General features: G+C 37.5%; 1 protein-coding gene and 1 pseudogene across 1 annotated transcript; one reads left to right on the forward strand and one right to left on the reverse strand.

Annotated features, from left to right (window-relative positions):
• Nucleotides 1–90: 90 nt before the first annotated feature.
• On the forward strand, nt 91–783 carry LOC145621292 (vacuolar iron transporter homolog 2 pseudogene; annotated as a pseudogene).
• A 7060-nt stretch (nt 784–7843) lies between these two features.
• On the reverse strand, nt 7844–10694 carry LOC145620133 (disease resistance protein RGA2-like). Its single transcript, XM_081674777.1, has 2 exons — nt 7933–10694; nt 7844–7859 (listed from the first exon to the last, which is right to left on the reverse strand). The coding sequence occupies exons 1-2, from the start codon at nt 10692–10694 to the stop codon at nt 7844–7846; spliced, it is 2778 nt and encodes a 925-aa protein (XP_081530903.1).

Consider the following 10694-nt stretch of genomic DNA (forward strand, 5'->3'; position numbering starts at 1 on the left):
AACAACCTAAGTGTGTCTTCCACACTCTCTTGCCTTAATCTTAGGAAAACATACAAACTTCTCATTTTCCTAAACTTCTCATCTTTTTTTAATTTCTTTGTCTTTACAAAAACTTCTCCTATGTCTTCTAATCATTCTAATAGCAATGAAAAACCCTCCTTTAACCAAGTGAAGCCTACCATCACTTCAAGCATCGAAATCGAACATGAGTCCGATGGACCTGATTACTCGAAACGTGCCCAATGGCTCCGGGCTGCGATCCTTGGGGCGAATGATGGACTCCTATCCGTTGCCTCCCTCATGATCGGGGTCGGGGCTGTCCGGCCCGACCCGGGTACGATGGCCCTTACCGGGCTTGCGGGCTTGTTTGGTGGGGCATGTAGCATGGCCTTAGGCGAGCTTGTGTCGGTTTGGGCCCAACGGGATGCTGAGCTTGCACAACTCCTCCGTGACCAAGAGGCCCATCCTAGCCCGCCTGGCTCCCTGGAGGATAAAAAACGGGCCCTACCAAGCCCGATATGTGCTGCGGCTGCCTCAGCCGCTGCATTTGCAGCTGGAGGAGGGGTGCCACTCCTTGCAGCCGCGTTCATAAAATCCTACAAGGCAAGGTTGGTTTCGGTGCTAGCAACGGTGACACTCGCGCTATTCGCCTTTGGTTGGCTCGGGGCCGTCCTAGGAAAGGCTCCGGCTTTGAGATCATCAATAAGAGTGTTGGTAGGTGGATGGATAGCCATGGGAGTCACATTTGGGTGGACAAAGTTGGTCGGTATTACAGGGATCTAGCAAACTAGAAATTAAATGTGACTTGATACTCTATAACTCTATATTGTTGTAATAGAAAGTTGTGCGTGTAAGTACATCATTGAATTATATGAATGAATTTTCATTGTAGTTTTAAATTAATTTGATGATGTATAATTTAAGGTAAACGACCTAACCTCCCTAAATTTAGCCTTAATCCACCAGACTCCTTAACAAATTTGGAGTAGGGGAAAGTTTGGCCTAATCTGTCTAGGCTCGATCATGACATAAAGATCAAAAGCCGAAATCTCTACTACTAGACCAAGCTTTCATTAGTATCAAACAAACTTAAATGTTTGTGTTGGGATTTATTGAGAAATACTTGCATTACTTTAATTAATATAGGTGCACATAATGTATAATGGGCATGTAAAGAGAACTGCACTCCCCTAAATTAAATCGGTAAGTCTTATAATGCATGTGATAAATTAACGTAGTTTCAGGCAGTTTTCTAGCATATTTTCTGTATTAATGATGCAGTCATATAATGTGACTAGAAATGTGTATAACAGTCCATAAATTTGTTTCTTTGATATAGTAATCAACTAACTGACCAATAACAAAATTAGAGAGATGTATGTACCTAGCTAGTCCATGAATTTATAAAATATCGAAGAAAGAATATTAGTATGTAGCTTACCATTGGAGTAATAATATTGATTTAGCTAGTTTAAGCAACCCTGTTCAAACAACCAACGTTGATAAAAAAAAAATGATCATAAATTTATTATAGTCCGAAAAAAAACAAAAACTAAGCAAAATAATTAAGATCCAATCAATAATCAAACTACTGCTAAATTTCAACCACCAAAATGTAACTATTTAAAAGTCTAGTAATCAGGTGACATATCGCTTGTTTCCTCAGTACTCTGGTAGGCCGCATTGTGACGGTAGTGGTCGGTAACGAGTAAAATCATATATTGTTGTCGGTGACTAAGTTCCTCATATTTTGCAATAACATTTAATAGGTGATTAATCTGTGACTTTAGGTTATTTCTTTCGCACTCCCAATTTTGTTTGTAATTTTCACCCACATTGTGTTGGAAATAAACCTTAAACTCTTCAACCACCTTTAAAAGCTCCTTCTTTTCCTTGCTTAATACCGTACACTTCTCTTCGAGTTTTTCTTTTTCTTTATCCTTTTCTTCCCCATTCGCCAAATTTTTCTTCATAAACTCTTGCCTTTCCTCCTCCATGTTTTTTACTTGCTCTTCGAGTTTCGACAACTTCTTATGGTAGATCATCTCGTATGAGTACAACTCGATTCGTGCTCGTGCTTCTTCCACTTGCTCCGTAAGGCTCAGTTTCTCCTCCTCCCACATCTTCTTCTCTGCTATTACTTGTTCCTCAAGTTTTTGTTTCTCCTCCTCCCACATCTTCTTCTCCGTTGTTGCGTGTTCCTCAAGTTTTTGTTTCTCCTCCTCCCACATCTTCTTCTCCATTGTTGCTTCTTCCCTAAGCTTCTGTTTCTCCTCTAATACTTGTTTCATAAGCTTTGGTCTCTCCACCATCCACTTCTTCTTCTCCATTATTAGTCCGTCAACGGATTTTTGCATGAGTTTTAGTTCCTCATCCTTTGATGATGCTTCTGTTTCCTACAAACATGTATGATAATCATATTATATATGCGGAGTAATCTATCTATACTTCTATACTTTATTTTTTACCAATGACACATGTTACCTCACCGTTACATCACCGTCCGCCCGTTTGGCAGACAGTAATAAATTGCGGTAATAATGATAATAAATTATTTTAAGTGTAATTTAGGGTCTGTTCATATTTACTGAATTGAGCTGAACTGAACTGATTGGAGCTGAACTGAACTGATTGGAACTGAACTGAACTGAATTGAGCTGAAATGAATATTTTATGTGAGAGGAAAATTAAGAGCTGAACTGAACTGAAATGATTGGAACTGAACTGAACTGATTGTAACTGAACTGAACTGATTAGAGCTGAACTGAACTAAACTGAAATTAAGTAAATGTGAAAAGGCCCTTAATATGAAAATTTCCTATAATCTCACTAGGGAACACAATCTGCTATAATCCCAAAATTAAACTACAATAGATCATGGTCATGAAAATTGATTTTTTTTTTTTTCCTATCAAATTGACTAAATTTCATAAATTTTTAAAAATATACTATAGAAATTAAGTCAAACTACTGGAGTTGACAAATCTGTACAGCAAAATCCAAATTTGATAAAGTTTTAGGAGTATGGAGTAAAACTTCTATTCTCTAAAAATAAAACTGTACAGATCAGAGGGAAAAAAAAAAAAAAAAACCTAATAAAAATTTTCAAGGTGAATTGAAGTTTAAAAATTCCACATAATCAATTGATGTAGTACAACTTAACTTACCCTAAACAAAAAAACCCCTAAAAAGTTGAAACACTTTAATATATACTCCATAATCAGTATAGTGCAAACGAACAAACCCAATTAAAAATTATAATTCAATTTTCACATAATTAACGAAAATTAACACGATCTAAAACAATAAAAAAAAAAAAAAACGTAGAAGTTTAGAATACTACGATTAATTTAGTAAAGGAAACAAGAGAGATAGAATAGTTACCGGAAGAATGTAATTAATGAGGATATTGACATTGGATACAATGAAAATTACACCAACCATTAGCTGCACGATCGCCGTAAAGACGTGTAGGGAAGGAAAATATATTGACAAATACAAAGATAATAAGAACCCTAAACATCCCAATCTCTCTAACTCGAACACAAATTGTTCAAACTTAACATATGTCATCCTTTAATTTTTTTTTTTTTTTTTTTCTAAGCCTTTTCGACCCCTTTTGAACCTAGATTGCAGTGAATATTAGGATATATATAGAAGTCATATAACACCATTATTCTAAGTCACGAAGATATACTTTTACTCGGATTCGAATTCTAAAATTTTCCTATCTTATTAAAAATAAAAAAATAAATAAAAAGGATGTAATTGGTAACAGAATTTTAAATTTCCTAATTTTAAGACTGATTACACGGTTTTGTTTTTTCTTTTTCCTTTTTTTAATAGTATGATTATTATCATTCTACGATTTAAATTGTACTACTCGTAAAAAAAATATCAACATTGGATATTAAGTTTATGTTTTGCGCTTTGGATAAATGAAGTGATTTACTACATATAGGGCGTGTTCGGCGCTAGCTTTTGAGTAGCTTTTAGGTAGCTTTTAGTGGTTTGACATGGTCAAACCACTACTTAACAAATAATGTGAGTGTTTGGTAAGGTAATGGTTAGGGTAGCTTTTAGTGGTTGAGGTAGCTTTTGTGGAAAGTTAGAAAAATTAGCTTTTGAAATTAGAGGTAGCTTTTAAGGTAGCGGTTGAAAATTTAATCTAGGCTATTTTGTTTTTTACCACCTCACAAAAACACGAAAATCTCTTTTACCACCTCCCAAAAAAAGTATTTTACTTTACCACCTCATAAAAAACACGAATATAGGTTTTACCACCACTTAACTGATTCCGTTTAAGAATTCGTTAAGTGGGCCCATAAAGCCACGTGTCGTGCTATTATTGGCCAAAAAAAGAAAAAAATAAAAAAAAAAGAAAAAAAAATTAAAAAACTCTAAAGCTACCCAGCCACCGCCACAGCGCCACCACCACGCCACCACCTAACCCACAACTACCCCCCGAACCTACCACTGGCGGCGCAACTCCACCCCCTCCCTCTTCCAACCCACCTGAACGCCCCCTTCCATCTCCCGCAACCGCAATCGACCCAAAAACCACCAACCCACAACCCTCAATGACCACGAATCCCCCCAAAATAGCCACGATTTCGGCCACAAATGGCCGAAATCGGCCGGTTAAGGCCACTCAGCCTTAAAACCGGCCGATTTCGGCCATTTGTGGCCGAAATCGTGACCGTATTAGGGAAGGAGGGTTTTGGGTTTGGTGGTTTTTGGGGGTGTTACGGTTGCGGGAAAGGGAGGGGGAGGGTTTAGGTGGGTTGGGGCTGGTGGTGCGACGCAGGTGGTGGTTTCGGGGAGTGCTGTGGTGAGTTGGGGGGGAAGGCGGCGGTGGCGCGGGGGTGGTGCCGCGGTGGTGGCCGGAGTAGTTTTAGGTTTTTTTTTGTTTTTTTTTTTAATTTCTCTTTTTTTTTTAACAAATAAAATGCTGACACGTGTTACTGTGGGCCACACTTAACGGAATTTTTGGATGGAAACCGTTAAGTGGTGGTAAAACCTATATTCGTGTTTTTTATGAGGTGGTAAAGTAAAATACTTTTTTTGGGAGGTGGTAAAAGAGATTTTCGTGTTTTTGTGAGGTGGTAAAAAACAAAATTTCCTTTAATCTATAGTTTTAAAAATAAAATATTGATTTTTATATGTAACAGCTAGTCAACCGCTACTTTACCGAACATTCATATCTAAATTATTTATCTTCACAGCCAACAGCTTGTTGACAGCTAACACCTACCTACACAACTAACAGCTACCTCCACAGCTACAGCTACCTCGACAGCTATATTTTGCCGAACACGCCCATAATATAATTAATGTTTTGCACTTACAATTTATTTATCATGAGAGTGAGGGGTAGTTCAAGTTATTATATCTTTCCTCCCGATTCTAAGAAATCTTGAGATCGATTCTTTTTTATTCCTTCACCAGTTGGAATTTTTTTGTGGATTCTGAGCCTTTTTTTTTGTTTAATATACATCTTTTTTTTAAACTGAACGTTTTTAAGTGCATCATTTTTTTTTAGACATCTTCTTTTATATACGAAGTATATTTTATGTACATATCTCCTCACATAATCTCCACTATTACTTATACAGTTATACCCCTTTACTTTTTTTAAGTGAAAGTTGTATTGGAGTAAAATATTATGAAAGTGAGATCACAAATTTTTGTATGTGGCTGGCCACATGGTGCGGCAGAGGTTACTTGTATTTTGTTACTATAGGTGTTACTTGTTTCTGGGGTTACTTGTATGGGTGTTACTGGTTTTGTCAGGGGTTACTTGTAGGTGTTACCTGTATTCTGGGGTTACTTGTATGGGTGTTACTGGTTTTGGTCAGGGGTTACTTGTAGGTATTACTTGTATTATGGGGTTACTTGTATACGTGTTACTAGTTTTGGTATGGGGTTACTTGTAGGGTGTTATTGGTTTGGTACGATATTTTGATCTGGGGTTACTCAACCCATTCAAGTGTTCCATACAAGTAACCCCAGAATACAAGTAACTCCAGAATTGAAACAAGTAACCCGGAATACAATTTTTTTTTTTCAAGAGTTACTTGTACGATGTTACTGGTTTTGGTCAGGGGTTACTTGTAGGGTGTTACTAATTTTGGTCGGGGTTACTTGTAGGGTGTTACCGGTTTGGTATAGGGCATACGTACAAGCAACCCTTGAACAAGTAACTCATACAAGTAACCTTGAATAAGTAACTCATACAAGTAACCTATGCATACAAGTAACCCTTAAATAAGCTAGTAACTCATATAAGTAACCCTTGAATAATTAATCATACAAGTAACTCTTGAATTAACTCATACAAGTAACCCCTGAATAAGTAATCCATACAAGTAACCCCTTAAAAAAAACAAGTAACCCCTAAAAAATACAAGTAATCAGTAACCCCTGAATAAGTAATCCATACAAATAACTCTTGAAAAAAAAATTATAAGTAACCCCTAAATAAGTAATCATACAAGTAACTCCTGAAAAAAAATACAAGTAACACCTGAAAAATACAAGTAACCTTGACAATACCAGTAACTCCCATTATTTTTGCTGACTTGGCAGCAGGCCACACCATGTGGCCTGCTGCACCAAAAAGGCACTGAAGTGAGATTTGTATTTAGGAATTAGAAAATGATACCAATTTATGACGACTCAATTTTGGTAACACTTTTTTTTTTGGGTAATAGTGTTGACATCTGATGTCAGCACGTTATGTGACCCCTATAACACTGATCGTGTAACTCCTAAAACACTAACAAATTACCCCCTATAACATATAAGATTTTGTGTTCTATGATTATATTAACTAATCAACTTAAAATAAATAAATAAATAAAAAGTAAAAGTCCATGTCAATTCTTATAAGCATTGCTATAAAATTAATTAGAATTGGATTCAAGTAGAAGAAGATGAAAAGATAAAGATTGTCAAATTTAGTTCCTTAATTTGAATTCAATTTGTTACAAATTTTTGATTTTGTGCATCACCCATCCTTATAATTATATTGAGGCATATAAACCACTTCTAGGTTCTAGCTACCTCTGATCTTTAAGGATGTATCAGCAATCATGCATCTGTTTTACATAAATCATTTTACTATTTTCAATCTAGCAACTATTTTCAAAGGAGTCGTAGTGTTATTTTACATAAATCATTTTACTCCCTTTATTAAACTTCAGATCTTAAACTTATTAAGGGTACAAGATAATCAGATGCCTAAATAGTCAAGGCAGGCAACCTGACTCTGCCTCATTACAATTCCCCAGCCTCTTGGCTAGCGAGCTAGTATGGCCCGATTGGCAAGCGAACCCTGATGAGCGCGCCTAGGCCATGTGCCCATGTTCTTGATGACGCCGAATACGACATGACCTGCTAGTATAAAGTAGAACAAAGTTTACTTGAGTGAAGAATTATACAACCAATAAAACCAATGCTTGCTACTTTGCTAGTATAAACAGAGTTGAAGAGATTGAAAGATGATACCCTTTAAGAACAAGCTAATCTTAAGAGAAGCTCAAAATCCAAAGCCTCAATTGTCAGGAACATCCTGTAACATAAAAGGTATTAGCAACACTCCTGCCAAAATTAATCAACAAAAGCACCAAACAAATTAATTACATTTTTTAGCTGATATATAGTAGCAACTATAGTGTTAAGCCATTAATTATAAGATTTATAAGCTAAGCTACATACAAGATGAAAAAGAATATAAATAAGGTTTAATTTACCCGTTGGGCAGTTCGATAACCAAGATGAATGTTGGATATGTACTGAATAAGTTTACAATCTTCGCCATGAGGCTGTTTACATCTTCTCTCTAGCTTTGGGCATTCCTTAATCTCAAGATATGTTAAAGACTTGAGATTAGGAAAAGACTCCGGGATTTTATTCAATTTTGGACAGTACCGGATGCTCAACCGATCAAGCTGTGACAGGCACCCAATTGACTCTGGAAGGACAGTCATGTTATAAAGCCATAAAAGATAGAGCTCCTTGAGTTCTCTATAACAACCAAGTCCCCTTGGTAAGGGTTCGGGTTTTAACATGTTTGTCAATGTTAGAGAACGGAGACTCTTGAGGCCTTTCCAAGCAGCTGCTGCACTGTCATTGTTACTCTCTATATCGACATCTTTCATATCTTCCCAGTTCAATTCTTCACAACTGTCAACTTCTAGCTCCTCTAGGGCATGGAAGTTTTCTAATGAAGGCGATACTTCTTTCAGTGAGTGGCATCCGCGAAGCTTCGGTCTTCTTATAGAGCTAGAAGATTCTATAATCACATTGGTTAATGATCTGCATTCTCTGACAGTTATATCATGCAAGGAAGGTATAGTGACTGACAGAGAGAGTAGCTCATTAACAGTGTTGATGTGCAGCTCCTTGAGTGTAGAAGATGCTATTGAGGCAGACGACGATGCAAGTGATTCTTGGGCATCCAGGAGTTGTTTCAGCAGCTTCTGATCAATGTTGACAGCTTCTAGTGTCTCAATGCTTGGAGCCAGAGGCATTGACATTAGCTTTGGGCAGCCACTCACTCTAAGTTCTGAAAGACGAGGCATTGACATTAGCTTTGGGCAGCCATTCAATCTAAGTTCTGAAAAAGAAAGCCTTGACATTGGCTTTGGGCAGCCACTCACTCCAAGTTCTGAAAGACGATTGACTTTACGCTGTCCAGCATATTGAATAATATGCTCATCCACATTTGACCACCCCTTCAGTTGTGGCAAATTAGCCAGCAATAGATACTTTAAGGACGGGAAGCATATCGTAGGAGACAATACCTTACTGCTGTCATCGTAAAGCTCTACCCACTCTAAGGAATTGAGGCCCCAAAGTTGTAGAGACTGAAGAAAAGAGAATTCACTTAACGATGGCAAGTATTGGCATTGGTTGCAATCCACTAGGTGGATGGAATTCAACTTGGTCGATAACCAAATTTTTGCCCGCTGTGGAAATCTCACTCCCTGCCAACCCTGAATTGCAAGGCTTCTCAGAGAGAAAAGGGGATTGAAGAGCTCTAACTCATCAATAGCATCTTTCTGTTGGTATGTATCACCAGCTGCTATTCTATATGATGATGGCCACTCTAACAACAGCTCATCTAGTTTCATGTCTTCTATAGATGATGCTTTTGCTGTCAATACATGCTTGTCGCGACCTTCTTGAAAACGAATCTTCAGCTTCCCAGCAAGACGAGTGAAATGACCCAATTTGTCTAATCCGTTATTTTCCCCTGCTATAAACACATCTAAGGTCTGCAGATTTGTTAATTCCCCAAACCTAGGAGGCAGATCAATCAACTTCTCCCCGGTGTACAAGTGCCTCAAACGGTGCATTGTATGAAAAGTTTCTGGTAATTCTCGGATGTTAGAGTGCCTAAGATCCAAAGTCTGCAAAAACTGCAACTTTGTGATGCACTCAGGAAAAGATCTAAACGAGAAACCGAGTCTGAGGCACCTCAAGTGCTTAAAGCTCCCTATGGAGTCTTGACAGCTACCACAGTTGACAACTGATAAATCTAAAACTTGTAAGGCTTTCTGGTATGCTAAAATTTCAGCAATATTTGGAACAGTTATAAGCCTACATGATTTGGTAGGGAGAAAAAGAAGAGATTTGAGTTTTTCTCTAGAATGCAGCCAAGTTAGAGCTCTCCAAGAGGAATCAACAATAAAACTAGCATGCTGAAAATATCCCATTCTCATACCATCCGCAAAACCATCCCCTATGAAATGTTTCACCACCTCGTGCATCAAGACCTGTGCCTTGTAGAAAATTATTAAACCGGATCTATCTATTTTACAGTGTTGAATGAAATATTTCTTGTTAAGAAGTTCCTCAAAACAAGTATTGAATGTTTGTTTTGATCCAGTAATATCCCATGGTACTTCATTGATTAAACCTTGAACCTCCCAAAGCTGATTCAGTTCTACCTTATTAAATTCGTAGTCAACAGGAAACAAGGAAGAGTAATTCAACAGTTGTTGTTCATCTTTAGAGAGTTGTGGCATTAAGTCTATTGATAGAATAAAGCTTACTGGGTCATCGACGCTTGTGAGCAGATAATCATTGAAATACTGCCATTTGTTAAGAGTAAGATCAGAAGAAAGAATTGAAGCTATGATTGCTATAACACGGGGATTATTGGCACACTTGTTACAAATCTCAAGACCAATGTCTGTCAAAAGGGGATCTCTCTCTTCTTCTGTTATGCTTCTAAATGCTATGCTCCGAAACAAATGACTAGCGTCTACCTCATAGAGATTTCCCAACACATAAGGTACGCCTACAGCCATTGGAAGATGAAGGCCCCAACACTCCATGGGACTGGACCGCGATGTGACTAATATCTTACTCCCGTATTGACTAGAAAAAGACAACAAAGCCTCTATATATCTCCAATCACCAGGGTTCTCACCAGACAAATGATCTAACACAAGCAAGTATTTTTTTCCATCCAAAATTTTATGTAACCTTACATGATACTTGTCAAAGGTAGAATCAACAGATAACCACCGTCCATGATCAACAACTCTAAGAACATGCCATAATAACATTGTAGGGGTTAGATTTCCAGATATGTTTACCCAAAGTTTCAAGTCAAAAAAGTCTTGGACTCTAGAGTCATAAAAGACAGTTTGTGCAAGAGTGGTTTTGCCAACACCGGCCAT

The sequence above is a fragment of the Chenopodium album genome, chromosome 27, assembly GCF_948465745.1.
Source record: "Chenopodium album chromosome 27, dcCheAlbu1.1, whole genome shotgun sequence".
Classification (NCBI taxonomy): Eukaryota; Viridiplantae; Streptophyta; class Magnoliopsida; order Caryophyllales; family Amaranthaceae; genus Chenopodium; species Chenopodium album.

Bases quoted from the DNA above. Each gene is read 5' to 3' on its own strand.
- LOC145620133 (XM_081674777.1), bottom strand. From the start codon at position 10,694: ATGGCCGGTGTTGGCAAAACCACTCTTGCACAAACTGTCTTTTATGAC.